At 41.0% G+C, this 17920-nt stretch overlaps 1 protein-coding gene across 1 annotated transcript in view; it reads left to right on the forward strand.

Moving 5' to 3' along the window:
• Positions 1-17920, forward strand: part of zzef1 (zinc finger, ZZ-type with EF hand domain 1) — a 190136-nt gene that overhangs the window by 52527 nt on the left and 119689 nt on the right. The window contains exons 11-14 of the mRNA XM_048612408.1: positions 92-240; positions 1983-2094; positions 9081-9287; positions 11083-11183. Of these exons, the coding sequence (XP_048468365.1) occupies positions 92-240; positions 1983-2094; positions 9081-9287; positions 11083-11183 (569 nt within the window). The remainder of the gene's footprint in view (positions 1-91; positions 241-1982; positions 2095-9080; positions 9288-11082; positions 11184-17920) is intronic.

A 17920-nucleotide genomic window follows, 5' to 3' on the forward strand; every position in this document is an offset into this window, starting at 1 on the left:
GTTATCTCCATTCATGCCTGATCTGGCTGCCTAAGGAGCAGTCTGTTCAACTGGCCTGTTCGTGTTGTTTTTCTTTCTGTGCTTTACTCAGGTGCACAATGGAGCTAAAGGAGCCAAATGTGGTTTAATCTTTGCATATAATGATGAGTCGGAAACATTTGATGCCGAGAAACATTTCCAGAGGTTTGAAAAATACAATAAGTGGAAGTTGCAAGAATTCCGGCAGTTTGTGCGGGAAAGGTGAGGCAAGCATCAAATTCACAAACTAATTTAGATCACAGACTGTGTTTCCACAGTTTCTCAAATTGAGTAGGTAATGAAAACAAAAAAGTACCATGTGAATGTTTTCTAGTTGAGTTTTACACATGCCTGTGCTGTGATACTAGATCCTTGTTGCATGAGCTGCGTGAAATTTAGGTAGTTGCTGCAATAAAGTAACTATTTAATTTAAACAACAATAAAAATACTGCAGATGCTGGAAATCTGAAATAAAAAGAGAGAATGCTGGCGAAACTCATCAGGTCTAGCAGCATCTATGGACAGAGAAATAGAGTTAACGTTTCAAGTTTGATATGTCACTTCTTCATACCATCTCAAAACGTTAACTGTTTCTTTTCTGCTCAGATGCTGCCAGACCTGCTGAGTGTCTCCAGCATTTTCTGTTTCAGTTTGGGTTAAAGGTTTTATTGAATATGGGTGAGTCTGTATTTGTTACTTGAGTGACTCTGGCAGATGTAATTGTGCAAACGTTTCTCAAATCTTATTCTCTTCATGATGAATGTATTAATGATGCTACATATGTGCACTGGAGATTGTTTCAAGCATCTAATAATTAGTGTTTACTTTGTCTGAAACCAACAATCTACATTAAAATCCAATTACAGAAACTGTTCTGAGAATTTGTCCAGTTGTCCTGATGACATTTTTGACACCTGTGGTGATATAAATGATAGAACAGCACTTAATCACAAGGTCATTATGGAATAGATTCATTGGAGCCTATCATTTCCATATTGTGCATTCATATGTATCTTCTTATCTCATCTTAAATAGGAAACCCCTTATTTTTCAACTGTGTTCCCTTAGTGCTAGTATCTCCTAAAACATCCCCACAGCATTCACACTATCAAGTCCTCTCAGGATCTTGTATGCTTCAGTAAGATCACCTCTCTCTTCTTAGGTCCAATGAATGCAGGCCCAGCCTGTCTAACCTTTGCTTATGAGTCAACACCCTCATCCCATGAATGACTCGAGTGAACCTTCTCTGAACTGTTTTTAACACCATTATTTCTATTCTTTTCAAAACAAAACTGTACATGGTACTGTTGATGTAGTCTCACCAAAGCTCTGTACTGCTGTCGTAAAATATCCCTACTTGTATTCACAATTCTCTTACAATAACAACGGCATTCAGTTTGCCTTCTTCATCGCTTGCTGTACCATTCAAATGTTGTTTTTCATGTATCTGGGCACTTCTGTTCTGCAATCTCTCTGCAATAATATGCTGCTTTTCTCTTTCTTCCCAATACAGACAAAATCTCATTTTCCCAAACAGTGCTCCCATCTGCCAATTTTATGCCCACTCACTTAGCCGATCTATATCACTTTGCAATCTCCACATGTCTTTTTCACAGCTTATTTTCCTACTTATCTTTGTGGCATGTACAAATTTAGCAGCTGTACATTTAGTTCCTTCCTAAAATCATTTTATAAAGAGCATAAACAATTCATTTATGCCAATATGAAAATGATTCCTTTGTGTCTACACTTCATTTCCTGATAGGTAACCAGTCCTCAATCCGTAATATTTAGACATTGGGTGTTATTAACGTGCCAAAAGCTCTGTTATCTTTTAGTCAGTACAGTTCATTGTAAGAAAATATTAATCTCTTCATTTAGGGGCAAATACTGTTGCAGTCATCTTGGAAGTTGCATGTTATTTAGTTTAATAATGAATGGTTATTTGCATCTATCTACATCAGGCACAGTGGCCGTAGTACTGACCTGGATGGGGATAAACCTGTTGGCTGGTTTGAACTAGAGGATGAATGGAATGAGACAGAAGTAAAATTACAGACCTGCCGAATCAGCAAGGTAATGAAGGACCGACTCACTTTCTTCAGTGTTTGCATAAGAACTGAAATTTTGATTGTGTGGAGTTTGTGTAGTTGAGTTATTGTGTTTAGTTTATTTAGTGTGTGTATGCTCATGGAAGGGAGCACGAGCTTTGACACTAATTAGATGGAGTTATTTAAACCGCTGTCACTTTTATTCAATGAACTCTCCTTGAAACTGTTACTCCTTGGGTCTAGCCATTGTGGGTGGTTTGAGGAACAAATTTCCACATCTGGTTTGAGGTCTTTGAGTAAGGACAATCTGGGATCAAGTAGACCTTCTTAGTGGCATGCATGTTGCAATAATTCTGGAGTGGAGGTAGGGAGGGAGGCATGAATGTTGCTCAGAATTGGGAGCTGGGGAGCTGATTTGTACAAAGATACCTGCTTTGTCCATAGTTGAGTTGCACATTTGGTACTTGTGATGTGAGCAGATAGGTGCCATACATGGGTACAGTATTCTGCAGTTGAATACGTAGTGGCAAGAGTAGAGTAAGAGGCACTTAGGGTCTCATCCTGTGATCCCTGTTAGGAATCGGCCAGAGTTACTGAGGAAGTTATTGTGGATTTTAATTTTTACTGCAGTCTCAAGGTACTATCTGCAATGGTGACAAATCTGAAATAAATGTTAGAGGTTATGTTTCAGTCCTTATCAATCTAGGGTGATGTTCAGTTCTGTCTGAGTGCTGGTATTATAATATTGGAGTGTACAAAAGACTTTTTGACTGCTGTTTAATGAAATGCCACATGTCTTGAAGTAGTTGACCAGCTTTGCAATATGATTGTTTAATTTTTTTTGTTCTAGGGAGGTCAAAGTTGCTGGCACCGCCAGCATTTGTTGTTCATCCTTGAGGGTGATTGTGAGCTGCCTTCTTGAACCGCTGGACTCTCTCATCACTGTTCCTTTATTCTTTCATGGGTTTGGACAATGATGGTGAGGCTAGCATTTACAGGCCATCCCAACTTGGCCTTTACCAGGTAGCGGTGAACTGTTGCCTTGAACCATTGCAACCGTCAGGATTTAGGGGGACACCCAGCTATGGACAGTCAGTGTGCCAACAGACGTTGTCTGCATAGATCCTTTTCTGGGACTGGGTTGAAGGTAGATCATTGGTATGCAAACCAAACACTTGTTGAACACAAGTTGAATTGGGAGGTCAGAGGAATCATTTCAAGTACATTCTCAAATTAAAATTGAAGGAATGCTGTATATCCCCGCTAACATGGGAATCTCTTGCCCGAGACCAGCCAAACAGGACCGTAAAACATTGAGAACGTGCCACTCGTTTCAGACGTCTGTCATGCCCAGGGAGCATGGGCATGTAAGCATGCATACACACCATCGAGCTGCCTCAGGAACAGGAAGTAAACATTGTACTGTACTGTACGCTGGAGTCAGGTATCGGAATCTTGACCCTGTTTGGACGTACCTTTGAGAACCTTTTCAATGTGAGGCGGTAATGCGAGGACTGATCTTGTGCTTCTTCCTCATTGAAAGCCTGCCTAGCCCACTCATTCGATGTTCTCCCCTTCTGCCTTGAGGTGCTGTACTACCTCACAGCATTGTGGTAGCAGGGGTATTGGGCTGAGTTTGTTGGTGAGTTTAGGTCTTTGCTGGATTTGGGAGGCTGATGTTAGAGTTGTTGAGGAACTAGTAATGCGGTTTTTCTAATGTTATCAGTAAATTTCATGCACTCAGTTTTCTTCATGTATTGTGCAGCTTTATGCTTTCAATTTGTATCGTATAAATTTTGGTAGAAAGTCTGCTGTAAACTTGAAAGATTGCAGTTATTGAAGATAGCTGTGCGTCTCCTGTGATTAGTAAACGATTTTAATTATTGGCTCTTGTCGTTCCAGTTGGTGCCAGTAGATGGCATCTGTGTAGTGATTATTTCAGCAAACACAGCCTTCTGCAAATTATAACAAAGTTTTTTGACTTGCTGTTTGAGTGCTTGCTCCCTGCTTTTTGTTTGCAGAAATCTTCCAGATGATTTAGACAGTGGTGTGGGACATACAGCTGCTATACTGTTAGGCAGTTACTTTTCAAATGCGACTTGAATTTGACTGTGCCTGCAATAAACGCACAATTACATATTTTAGTAAATCTGATGAGGTTTCTCATCTGTCTTGCAGACACTGTGTAACCATCAACGACCAAACAAGACAGTACAGTCATAGACTATTAGAGATATACAGCATGGAAACAGACCCTTTGGCCCAACTCGTCCGTGCCAATCAGATATCCTAAATTAATCTAGTCCCATTTGGTAGCATTTGGCCCATATCCCTCGAAACCCTTCCTAGTCATATACCCATCCAGATACCTTTAAAATGTTGTAATTGTACCAGCCTCCACCACTACTTCTGGTAGCTGATTCCATACAAGCACCACCCTCTTTGTGGAAAAAGTTGCCCTTCAGGTCCCTTTTATATTTTTCGCCTCTCACCTTAAACCCATGCCCTCTAGCTTTGGACATCCCCACCCCAGGGAAAAGACCTTGCCTATTTACCCTATCCATGTCCCTCATGATTTTATAAACCTCTATAAGGTCACCCCCTCATTCTCTAATGCTCCAGGGAAAATAGCCCCAGCCTATTCAGCCTCTCCCTATAGCTCAAACCCTCCAACCCTGGCAACATCCTTGTAAATTCTTTCTGAACCCTTTCAAGTTTCACAACATCTTTCCTCTAGCAGGGAGACCATAACTGAATGCAGTATTCCAAAGTTGCCTAACTAATGTCCTGTACAGCTGCAACATGACCTCCGAGCCGTGTACCTTGACCTATACTCCGTATAGGTACACTCGTACATTCCGTACCATGACCAATAAAGGCAAGCATACTCAATGCATTCTTCACTATCCTACCTACCTGCGACTCCACTTTCAAGGAACTATGAACCTGCACTCCGAGGTCTCTTGGTTCAGCAACACACCCCAGGACCTTACCATTAAGTGTACAAGTCCTGCCCTGATTTGCCTTTCCAAAATATAGCACCTCACATTTATCTAAATTAAACTCCAACTGCCACTCCTTGGCCTATTCACCCATCTGATCAAATCCTGTTGTACTCTGAGGTAACCTTCTTTGCTGTCTGCTACACCTCTAATTTTGGTGTCGTCTGCAAACTTACTAATCATACCTCCCACATTCACATCCAAATCATTTATACAAATGACAAAAGACAGTGGACCAAGCACCGAGCCTTGTGGCACACCGCTGGTCACAGGCCTACAGTCTGAAAAGCAACCCTCCACCACCACCCTCTTTTACTTTCGAGTCAGTTCTGTATCTCCACGGCTATTTCTCCCTGTATTCCATGTGATTTAACCTTGTTAACCATCCTACCATGAGGAACTTTGTCGAATGCCTTACTGAAGTCCAAATAGATCACATGCACCGCTCTGCCTTCATCAATCTTCTTTGTTCCTTCTTCAAAAAACTCAATCAAGTTAGTGAGACTTGATTTCCCATGCACAAAGCCATGTTGACTATCCCTAATCAGTCTTTACCTTTCCAAATACATGTGAATCCCATCCCTCAGGATTCCCTCCAACAGCTTGCCCACCACCGATGTCAGGCATTAAAGTTCTGAAGTTTAACTGTTTGCAACTTTATTTGATATCCCTTTTAGTTTTACTAATTCAAACTGACTTTATAATTATTTGCATTTATAGATAGAGTCCTAGAATGATACTGCACGGAAACAGACTCTTTCGTCCAACTCATCCGTGCTGACCAAGTTTCCCAAACTAAAACTAGTCTCACTTGCCAGCATTTCTTTGTGTTACAATTTTTTTTTACAATCTAAGGTATGAGAAAAATTCTATAAACACTGAACAAATAACTTACAAATCATCAAATCCAAAAGCCATAAATGAATTCCCCATTTCTACAGGATATTTTTGGTTTATATCATAGTTGAAAATGTGTTTAAATATGAGCCTTACAAGAAGCTAAGGATAGTCCTGGACTGTGTATGAATTCTAGTGATATCTCTGGAACTGAATAAGTTTAAAGTTAGCTTGTAGCTTGATAGTGTCTGAGCACATGACTTTATTATTGTGTACTATAAATCAAATAAATCCAGAGTACTAACGTAGACAGAGTCTCAAATTTTTATAGTTCCATTAACTTGATCATGGAAAGTGCTGAAATATGAAAAATAAAAGTAATGTTTATTACACAAAATAGACTTAAAACATTGATAAAGATCATATATACTTAACCGTTTCTCTGACAAATGATTTCTGTAGCAAATCTTACATAAATAATAGCATCTAGGACAATTTAACATCAGCATATCCAAAGTGCCCGTCTTTTTCGATGTTTAACTAATGATGTTTTCCTTGGTTACTAAGGATTGTTGCACAAAGAATGAACTTTGCTATCAGCACTGCATAGATTTGACAAGATTACTTTGTAGTGTCAAAACAAAGTGCAAGTAATTGCATATTTAAATTCAAACCATAATTCCTGAAGACATTTCCTGTGGAATGTATTATGTACAAGAGAGAAAGTAAAACACAAAGGAGAAGCCAGAGAAAGTGAACCAAGGAAGGGATGGAAGAGAAGGGTGACAGGAAGTATGATCAAAAGGCAAACAGATAAACGTATAGCATGAGCAGAACAGTTAAAAAAAAAAAAACTACAGTTCCAGAATAGAGCCAAGAAATCACAAGTCAATGGCCACACACCTTGTGCGCTTATGTGGAGAAATGTTTTCTTTTTCAAATTGGCTCTTCACTACTTGAGTCTTATGAATGAGCTCCATCTTTATTTCAATTTATCAACTTAACTTAAAGCCAAAAGGCCAGTTTATTCTGACAAACTCTAAATTAATTAATTGAACCAGCAGAGTAACAGAACAATACATAAAATGTCATTGTAGTATCTGCCCTGCGTAATGGGATGTGGAATCTACTCCCAGCGGTTAATCTAGTCAGTAATGGGAATGAGGGTTTCAGGGATTATTACAGACACTTGTATTGAGCGACTCCCTGGCAGCTGAACCTAAATCATAGTTTAAATGGGCTGTAGGCATCATAGCTCAGTCAAAATCATCTGCCATGTTATTTGTTACTTTTTTGTTCCAGGAAGGTCAACATTGCTGGCAAGGCCAGCATTTGTTTTTGATCCATGCGAGGGTGATTGTGAGCCTCTTTGAACTGCTGGACTCTCTAATCACTGTTCCTTTATTCTTTCATGGTTTTGGGCGTTGCTGATAAGGCTAACTTTTATAGGCCATCCCAATGTGCCCTTTGCAGGGTAGCGGTGAGCTGTTGCCCTGAACCATTGCAGTCCTCAGGCTTTAGGGACACGCATATTGCCATTAGGGAGAGAGTTCCAGAATTTTGACCTGGTGATACTGATGGAATTTCCAAGTCAGAATGGTGAGTAGCTGGTGGTGTTCCCATGTGTTGCTGCCCTTGTCCTTCTTGATGGTAGTGGTCATGAGTTTAGAAAGTGCAGTCTAAAGAGATTGTGTATTTCTGCAGTTCCAGTACAGCCACAACACTGACATCCACACAACAATATCCCATGAATGAATAAATGAGGTAAAAAGCAGGACAAATCCAAACCCGGAATTATTAATCTATCAGGCTACTTGCAATCATCAGTGAGGTGACGGAAAGATTATTCAACAGTGCTATCAAGTGACACTTGTACAGTAATAGCCTGCTCACACAGCTCCTGACCTCATTACAGCCTTCGTCCAAACATGGATAAAAGAGCTAAATTCCTTAGGTGAGCTGAGAGTCACTGCCTTTGACATCAAGGCTGCATTTGACCGAGTGTGACATCAAGGAGCCCTAGCAAAACTAGAGTTAAAGAAATCAGGAGGAAAACACCACTATTGGGAATCATACCCACCACAAAGGTGGTGATTGGAGGTCAATCCTGGGACACCTGTGGAGGAGTTCCTCAGGTTCATGTCTTAGACCTAAACATCTTCAGCTGCTTCGTCAATGACCTTCCCTCCGTCAGAAAGTCAGAAGTAGGGATGTTCACTGATTATGCAATGTTCCGTACCACTCATGGCTCCTCGGATACTGAAGCAGCTCATGTCCAAATGCAGCAAGACCTGGACAATATCCAGATAAGTGGCGAGTGACATTTGTGCCACGAAAGTTCCAAGCAATGACCATCTTCAACAAGGGAGAATCTAACCAGCTACCCTTGACACTTAAAGGCATTACCAGCATTGACGTCCCCTACTTTCAACATCTTGTGGGTTACCATTGACCAGAAACCATTTTGTACCATCCATAGCATCACTGCGGCTACAAGAGTCGGTCAGAGGTTGGGATCTCCTGCCTCTCAAAAGCCTGTCTCTCACCTCCAAGGCAGAGCCAGGAGTGTGATAGAATACTCCCCACTGGCCTACAAAAGTGCAGCTCCAACAATACTGAAGAGGTTCAGCACCCTCCAGGACAAAGCAGTTTGCTTGATCAGCACCCCACTCACTACCCTTAATATTCACTCCCTCCACCGCTGACCGTTCAAACCAGCAACCAAACCATACATGGAAATGCACATCCCATGTATTAATAAAAAAATCCTGCATTTTTTTCTATTTGTTAATATATTTGGAAAAAGAATAATACATACCTTTGATTTTAATCTAATAGAGTTGGGTGAAGATAATAACATGCTCCAGAACTATCTACAACACTGACATGCACACATCAATATTCCATGAATAAATAAAGTGAGGTAAAAAGGGGACAAATCCAAACCAGGACCATCCCAGACATTTTTGATGGCTGTGGGTTTCTTGTGAACATCAAATGGGTGTTCAAGTGTTTTGGTATAATCCTTGTTAGTCAGTTTTTATAGTATAGGTTAAGGTCTTTGTACTGGGGCAAAGGTTTAATGGTATCAGCCTTCTCAGCAGCTTTTGTTGAATGACTGTTTTGTGTTGACGATGACTGAGCTCCATCTTAATCATTTTTTTCTCCCCAGTATCTGATGGTGAAGTTTCTCTGTCCCCGCCAAGAGGATGAGAACAATGTGCGTATTGGCATCAAACATCTAACTATTCGTGGTTACTTGAGACCATCCAATCAAGAATGTCTCTCTCTCTCTGATACAGCATCAAGCGGTCATGTTACTGGGCAGACCCTTGTGTTGAAGACACTCTACTTTATTCAGCAACTGGCCCAGGACGCAGTATGTTAAAATACATTTTTAAAATTCCTCATAAACTATCATGCAGTGAAGACATGAGGGGAAATGTTTTCATACAGTCAGTGGTTCGGATCTGGAATGCACTGCCTGAGAGTGTGGTAAAGGCGGGTTGTGCTGAGGCATTCTGGGGGAATTGGATTATTATCTGAAAGGAAAAAATGTGCAGGGCTATGGAGAAAAGGCAGAAAAATGGCATTTGTGCTCTGTTCATTCAGAGAACTGACAATGCAGATGAACCAAATGGCCACCTTCTGTACTGTGATAATTCTGTGATGTAAGGATATTGTACTTCCTTCCAATTTTCTCTACTATTCTGATCTTGGACGGGTGATGGTTCCAAGTATCAGCAGCTCTCTGTGTCCTCCAACACTGTGACTTATTTGCATGACAGCCCAGAGGGTGGCTGTCCATTTGTTTGTAATTGATTCTAGCCAGACAGATTTTCTCTTGGAGTCCAAGATTCATGCAGCACAGGAGAAGGTTAATGGGTAGTCTGCCTGTGCTGATTCGTCTGAGGAGCAGTCCACATAAACCCACTGCTGTGCACTTTTGCCCCACAATGTTTTCTTCTTCCACTTCCCTTTTGAAAATTGACTGAAACGTGCCCACTATTTTAAGCTGTGGATTCCGAATCAGAACAACTAGCTGCTGAAGATATTTCTGCTCATCTTACCATCGGTTCTTCAGCTGTTTACTTCAGATCTGTGTCATTGCTGAGCCATCCACCAGCGTTAAATATTTCCATTGATCAAAAATAAGATGATGATTTGAACATCTCTTCAATGGCATCTTAAGTTTGTCTGCTGTATGCAGAATAACCCCAGCTTTTGTAGTTTATCCATGTAGTTGACGCTCTGCATCCTCCTCCTCATTTTAGTAAATCTTCGCTTCACTCTGTTTCAACATCCTTCTTAAATAATGGGATTCAAAAGTGGTCACATTCCTTTAGCTGGACCTAACCAGTAATTCTGAAAGGCATGACATAACTTCCTTGCTTTTGCATTCTGTGCATCTGTTTAGAAAATCGACAATCCACAATTTTTAATAGTCCTCTCAACTTCTGATTTCAAAGGTTTGTGTATGTAAATCGCCAAGCCTGAGCCCCATTTAGAATTGTCATTTAATCTATATTGTCTCTCATTTTTCCTACCAAAATGCATCACCTCTTGTTTTTCTGTGGTAGGTACCATCTGTCATGTCTGCGTATTTCTGTATGTTCCTAAAGTCCGTCACTGCTCTCCACACACTTTACCACTTTTCACTCTGCTTTTTGAAAGTTTCAGGTCAGCTGGAAACTTTTGAAATATACCCTGGATATCAAAATCCATGTCATTAATATGTGTCAAAGTGCAGTGATCCTAATTCTGACACCCTAAAAAACATGGATGTATAATTCCCTTCAGGGCAAAAAGTGACCATTCACTATTGCTGTCTGCTTTCTCTCTCTTAGCCAGTTTCACATCCGTATTACTACTGTCCCTTTTAATGTCATCAGCTTTAGTTCTCCTGACTATCCTATTTTCTACTTTTATCAAGTCAAAATGCACATCCACCTCACTAACTTCTTCAGAGAACCTAGTCAAGTTGCTTGAGGGCGATTTGCTTTCAGCAAATCAATTCTGATTTTTTTTTGTTCATTCGAATAATATTGTAATATCATAACCCCAGCAAGGACTGATGTGAACCTTCTATATAATGAGGCATTTTTGGTTCTGATGGTCTATATTGTGCTGCCCAGTGGCTTCATAGTTAACTGATGTACTTCCTTCACCTGTAGGCAGAAATGAGAGAGCGGAGGGTAAAACAGAAACCTAACCTGGACTATTCAGACCTTAACCTACAGCTCTTCTGGAACTTCTATGAAAAGTTCAGACAAAAGTAAGCCAGCATTTTTTCTTTGGTCTGATTTTATTCCTGTTGCTTGACTTCTCATAGTGCAGAGGGTCAAGTTGAAGTAGAATTTTCAGGTAATATTTTGGGTTCTGCCAGGGCCCCCAGCTCCTGACATAATCACAGCCTGGGTCAAAGGTGCTGAACTCCAGAAGTGAGGTGTGAATGATCGCACTTGACCTCAAAGCAGCCATTGGGAGTCAGGAGCAAGTCTCTACTAGTGGAATCATAGCTGGCATAAAGGAAGATGGTTGTGGTTGTTGGAGGCCCGTCGTGTCAATGCAGGGACAACACTGCTGGAATTTCTCAGGATGGTATCCTAGCCTCAACCATCTTCAGTTGTTTCATCAATGAACTTCCCTCCATCATAAGGTCAGAAGTGGGGCTGATCGCTGATGTTTGCCCAGTATTCAACACCATTCATATCTCCTCAGATCCTGAAGAAGCCCATGTCCATATATAAGAAGACCTGGACCACATCCAGGCTTGGGCTGACAAGTGGCACAGAAATGCCAGGCAATGACTACCTAAACAAGGGACAAGCTGACCATCTTCCCATGTTATTCAATGATATTACCATCATTGAATCTCACACCATCAACACCCTGTGAGTTATCAAAGACTAGAAACTCAACTGGACAGTCGTAATTACGCAATATGGCTACAAGAGCACGTTAGAGCTTGGGAATTCCGTAGTGAGTAACTCTCCTCTGTCCAGAGCCTGCCCACCATCTAAAAAATGCAATTCAAAACTATGATAAAATACTGTATGTGCATAGATCACTACCGTGTGGCGTAACCTATTGGTGCTTAACTGCAATACAGGAATGAGAAGAAACTGCACCTTGCCTAAATAACTGGCAAGTGGAAAGCTGTAACCATATAATTTCACAATGGGTTCACAGCTCAATTATTTTAAGTCATATCCAAAGTATGAATGGAACCAAGTGCCTTGAATGGTAATTCCAAAATATAATTCGGAACTGAGCCGTGTCTAAGAGAGGCAAAGAGGGAATGTGAGATGAGATTGGCAGCTAATATAAATGAAAATCTGTAGACCTAGTAATACTAAAAGTGTGGTAAAATGCGGAACTGGGACTGGTCAGAAACAAAAAGGGGATTTTTGCCTTGAGGATTTGAGCACGGCACAGGTATTAAATGGGGAGGTGATGGCCTAGTAGTATTATCGCTGGACTGTTAATCCAGAGACCCAAGGTGATGTTCTGGGGACCTGGGTTTGAATCCCCCCATGGCAGATGGTGGGATTTGAATTCAATAAATATCTGGAATTAAGAGTCTAATGATGACTGTGAATCCATTGCCGATTGTCGGGGAAAAAACCCATCTGGTTCACTAATGTCCTTTAGGGAAGGAAACTGCCATCCTTACCTGGTCTGGACTACATGTGACTCCAGTCCCACAGCAATGTGGTTGACTCTTAACTGCCCTCTGGGCAATTAGAGATGGGCAATAAATGCTGCCTGGTCAGCGATGGCCCTCATCCCATGAATGAATTTAAAAAAAAATCTACCTGTCTTTGCCAAGGAAGTAGAAGCTACTATTTTCATAGTGAAATAGGATGTTGTTGAGACATTAGGTGGGCTAAAAATTAATTGAGAAGGTTTTAGAAAGGTGGCTGTACTTAAAATTGATGAGTCACGAGGAGGTGCATCCAAGGCTGCTAAGAATTAAGGATGGAAATTCCAAAGGAACTGCCCTTAATTTTTCAATCATTCTTCGATACAAGAGTGTTGCCGGAGGACTAGAGATTTGCAAACACTGCAGGCTTGTTTAAAAGAAGATTGAGACCAAACTGTTTGAATTCTGTGGTATTAAGCTTTAGGAAACAATAAACTGGGACAAAATTAACAGTCTCTTGAACAAATGTGAATTTGTTAAGGACAGTTAGGGTGGATTTGTTACTAGTAAATGGTATTTAACTAAATGGACTGATGTTGATGAAGGAGCAGGGCGTCGATAAATACAATGCGGATGAGGCGTTGTACATGGATTTCCAAAAAGAATTTGATAAAAAGTGACATAATAGGCTTGTCAATGAACTTAAAATCCATGCAATAAAAGGGACGGACAGAATAGATGTTAAGTTTAATTTGGATAAACGTGAACTGTTGAATTTTGGAAAGGCAAATCAGGGCAGGACTTATGCAGGGAGTGTTGCTGAACAAAGAGTCCTTGGGGTGCAGGTGTATTATTCCTTGAAAGTGGAGTCGCAGGTAGAATGAATGGTGAGAAAGCATTTGGAATGCTTGCCTTTATTGGTCAGTGCATTGAGTACTGGTGTTAGGAGGTCATGTTGCAGTTGTACAAGGCATTGTTTGGGCCGCTTTTGGAATACTGCATTTAATTCTGGTTTCCCTGCTATAGGAAAGATGGTGTTAAACGTGAAAAGATGCAGAAAAGGTTTACAAGGATATTGCAAGGTTGGAGAGTTTGAGCTGTAGGGAGAGGCTGAATAGGCTGGGGCTATTTTCCCTGGAGCATCAGAGGCTGAGGGGTGACCTTTATAGAGGTTTATAAAATCATGAGGGGCATGGATAGAGTGAATAACCAGGGTGTTTTTCCCAGGGTAGGGGAATCCAAAACTAGAGCGCATAGATTTAAGGTGAGAGGGAAAAATGTATAGGTTGGCATGGAAGAATTGGACCAAAGGGTCTCTTTCCATGCTGTACATCTCTCTGACTCTTACATTGACTGAATAACAAGAAACAACGTGCTGGTAAGTTTAGTTAATTATTTTGTAGGAATTGGGGTCCTCCAGAGATTGGTACTGAGACCTTTGTTTTTCTTAATCTAATTTTCTTAGCTTATAAAAATGACTCTGATGTCAAGGGAAATACTTCAAAATTTGCAGGACACACAGTATTTCAAAGCATTGAGTTGTAAAGAAAATGAAGTGAAAAACTTGAAAAGGGCATAGACAATCTGGTAAAGTGATGTGTGGCAGGTAAAAATTTAATGCAGAGAAGTGTAGTCCATCATTTTGGAAGGTTTTAACAAGGAGAGGCAATATAAAACAAAAATTGTGAAAGATGTGCTGGAATTACATGTGCATAAATTACTGATGTGGCAGGACAGGTAGTGAAATTGGTCAATAAAGCATGTGGGATCCTGGGCTTTTTAAATAGAAGCATAGTGTACAGAAGCATGGAAGTTATGGCCAACTTGTATAAAATTTGGCGCAGCCTCAACTGGAGAATTGTGCCCAATTGTGGGCGGCACATATTTGGAAGGATTTGAAGTCATTAGAGAAGGTGCAGAAAAGAGGGGTTCCAGCAAGAAATAAAGAAATTCAATTAGATTGAAAAATCTGGTGCTATTCGCCTTGAGAAGTGAAAGCTCTGGAGACTCCATCATGAGGGGTCTTGTTAGAGAATCTATTTCCATGGTGTAAGGGTGAAGAACCAGAGGATGTTGATTTATGTGATTGACAAAGGAACCAAAGGATCATGAGGGATTCATAGAGAAGTGGTGATGTATTGGAATGTCACTGGAGCAGTCATCCAGAGACCCAGGGTAATGCACTAGCGACATGGATTCAAATCCTACCTAGGCAACTGGCAGAACTTAAATTCAGTTAATAGAAAAATTTGAATTTGAAATCTAGCCTCAATTATGGTGACTATGAAGCTATCATCAATGGTCATTTTAAGAAAGAAATCTATTTCAATCGCAAATGTCTGTTAGGGAAGGTAATCTGACGTTAACTGGTCAAGAGATTAGGCTGTCATTCATTATAATTTAGAATGGCTAAACAAATTAGGCTTTCATGCATCGTAATTTAGAAGAATGAGGAGTGATCTTATTGAAACAGACAAGATTCTGAAGGGAACAAAACCAAAAGGACTAAATCAGAAACAAAAACAGAAGTTCCTGGAAAAGCTCAGCCGGTCTGGCAGCGTCTGTGAAGAGAAATCAGAGTTAATATTTCAGGTTCTGAGGAGGGTCTCCAAACCCGAAACGTTGACTCTGGTTTTTCTTCACAGTGCTGCCAGACCTGCTGAGCTTTTCCAGCAAGATTCTGAAGGGGCTGGCTTGGGTGAATATTGAGATGATATATGCACTAGTGGGGAAACTTGAACTAGGGGCCATAGTGGGACACTCAGTTAGAAATGAGATGTACAGGAGCAGGGATGTCTTGCTGTGGTTGTACAATTGGTGAGACCATAACTGGGATATTGTGTGCAGTTTTAGTCACCTTATCTGAGGAAGGATGTCCTGGCTATGAAGGGAGTACAACAGAAGTTTACCAGATGGATTCCTGGAATAGTAGGACTGACATATGAAGAGACATTGGTTCAGTTAGGACTGTATTCCCTGGAGTTTAGAAGAATGAGGGGGATATCTCATTGAAACCTATAATATTCTAAGAGTATGCGGTGGCTCAGTGGTTAGCACTACTGCCTCACAGCACCAGGGACCTGGGTTCAATTCCGCCCTCGGGTGACTGTCTGTGTGGAGTTTGCATATTCTCCCTGTGCCTGTGTGGGTTCCTCCAGGTGCTCCAGTATCCTCCCACAGTCCAAACATGTGCAGGCTAGGTGGTTTGGCCATGGTAAATTGCCCGTAGTATTCAGGGATGTGCAGATTAGGTGAGTTATAGGTGGATGGGTCTGGGTGGGATGCTCTGAGGGTCGGTGTGGACTTGTTGGGCCAAAGGTCCTGTTTCCACACTGTAGAGATTCTATCCTGATCTATGACAAGACAGGATAAACCCACAAAGGATGTGCCCAATGACTGAGGAATCCAGAACCAGGGGTGACAGCCTAAAGGCATAGGGTAGGCCATTCATGACTGAGCTGGGGAGAAATTTCTGCACCCAGCAAGGGGTGAGCCTGTAGAATTCTCCGCTATAGATAGCGGTTGAGGTTGAAACGTTGAATATTTTCAAGACGGAGTTAGGTATTGTTATTAGAGCTAAAGGGATCAAAGTGTACGTAGATAAAGTGGGAACAAGATGATCAGTTGTGATTATTTTGAATGGCGGAGAAGGCTCAAAGGGCCAAGTGGCTGACTTTTGCTTCTACTTTTCATATGTTTTGATGTTTTCCTCTAGCCCAGCAGTTATTTTCTCCTTGAGATAATTACTGGTTATTTCACTTCTAAAAAATACAGTTGAATCTCCCTCCACAACACTCATGCAGTGTATTCGAATCCTAACCATTCTCTGTATTAAAAAAACCCTTTTATTTAAAAAAAATCTTTGGGATGTAGGTATTGTTGAAAAACATTAGCATTTGTTGCCCATCCCTAATTGCTTTTGAACCAAAAGGTTTGCCTGGCCGTTCTGTGGGTTTAGAGTCACATGGAGGCCAGATATAAAGAGTAGGAGTATGCCATTCAGCTCCTCAAGCATGTCCTGCTGTTCGATAAGATCATGGTTGATCTATTAATGGCCTCAATTCCCTTTTCGCACCATTTGTTTTCATATCAAGTCATCGATATTTCAAAATACTCTACCTCCCCATTTAAATACTTTATGATCTGGTCTCCACAGCTCTGAGGGGGAGAGAATTCCAGATTTTTACTCCAGAGAAACCGGGAGAATAGGAACGAATAGGCCATTTGGTGCTTTGAACCGGCTCCGCCATTGTGTTGCTATTGTTTCAACACCTTGGCCAGGTTGTTGGGCCCCTGCTTCAATGTGGCTAATAGCAACAATGCAATGAAACTTTTCTGAGGAACAGAAGTTAGCCTACACACCAATTTATGCAAACTATATAAACCACAGTTAAAAGAGGTTTGCATCTTGTAGTTTTTCAGCACATCTGGCAAGTTGTTTGAATGAAATTAGTGTGACAGAGTCATATTTGCAAGGAAAATCTGTTTTGTAATAAATGCTGTTGAGAGCAGTGTTTTGATGAGCATTGGTTGAATTGTTAGGTTGGAATGAGATCCTGGCTTTGCACATTGAAAATGTGCATATTTTTGGACCTAAATCTCCCACCCAACCAAACTATTTGAAATTGAGACTGAACAGGCTAGAATATTTCCTTTAGAAAGGGTGACCTGATAGAAGTCTTTAACATTATAGAAAGAGTGATTGTAATGTGGAACTCATTCCCACAAGGAGTATTTAAAGCAAGTTGCATAGATTTATTAAATGAGAAGCTGTATAAAAAGGAGGGAGAAGCATAGAAGAATTGATTGTTTGCGAGGAGCTCAAACAGCTGCGTGGAATGGTTACTTTCTTTGTATTATATTAAACAGCAACATCTTAGATTTATACAAGTGTTTTCTCTTTGAAGTGAGCTCCATTTAATTTCATTTTAGTGTGGTTTGTAGACAATTTACCTGGAAGCATGATTTGAATGCGATTTTTGTGTGTATGCAAAGAACAGACTTGTTACTGCTGCTGCATGATCTTTTTTGTAAACAGTTTTGCTTGCTCACTCCTGCTCTCTTCCATCCTTCCTGCTTCTCTGTCTCACTAACCACCCCTCCACCAACTCCACTCCATCCCACTCGCTCCTTCCAGCTTCCAGCACCTCCCACTCAGTGGCCCTCTCACACTTTCTTCTCCCAACCCTCTTGTTTTCCCAGTCAGTCACAATGGGAGAATCGGGGACAGAGGTAGCAAACCGAGTGAGCAGTCAGGTTGGATGAGGAATGTGGCAAGTGAGAGTGAAAGAGATGGTAGGAAGTAGGGAGTGGGAGTGAGAGAGATGGTGGGAAGGAGGAAGCAGGGAGTGGGAGTGTGAGAGATG

Source organism: Rhincodon typus, chromosome 26 (assembly GCF_021869965.1).
Source record: "Rhincodon typus isolate 14 chromosome 26, sRhiTyp1.1, whole genome shotgun sequence".
NCBI classification, from domain to species: domain Eukaryota; kingdom Metazoa; phylum Chordata; class Chondrichthyes; order Orectolobiformes; family Rhincodontidae; genus Rhincodon; species Rhincodon typus.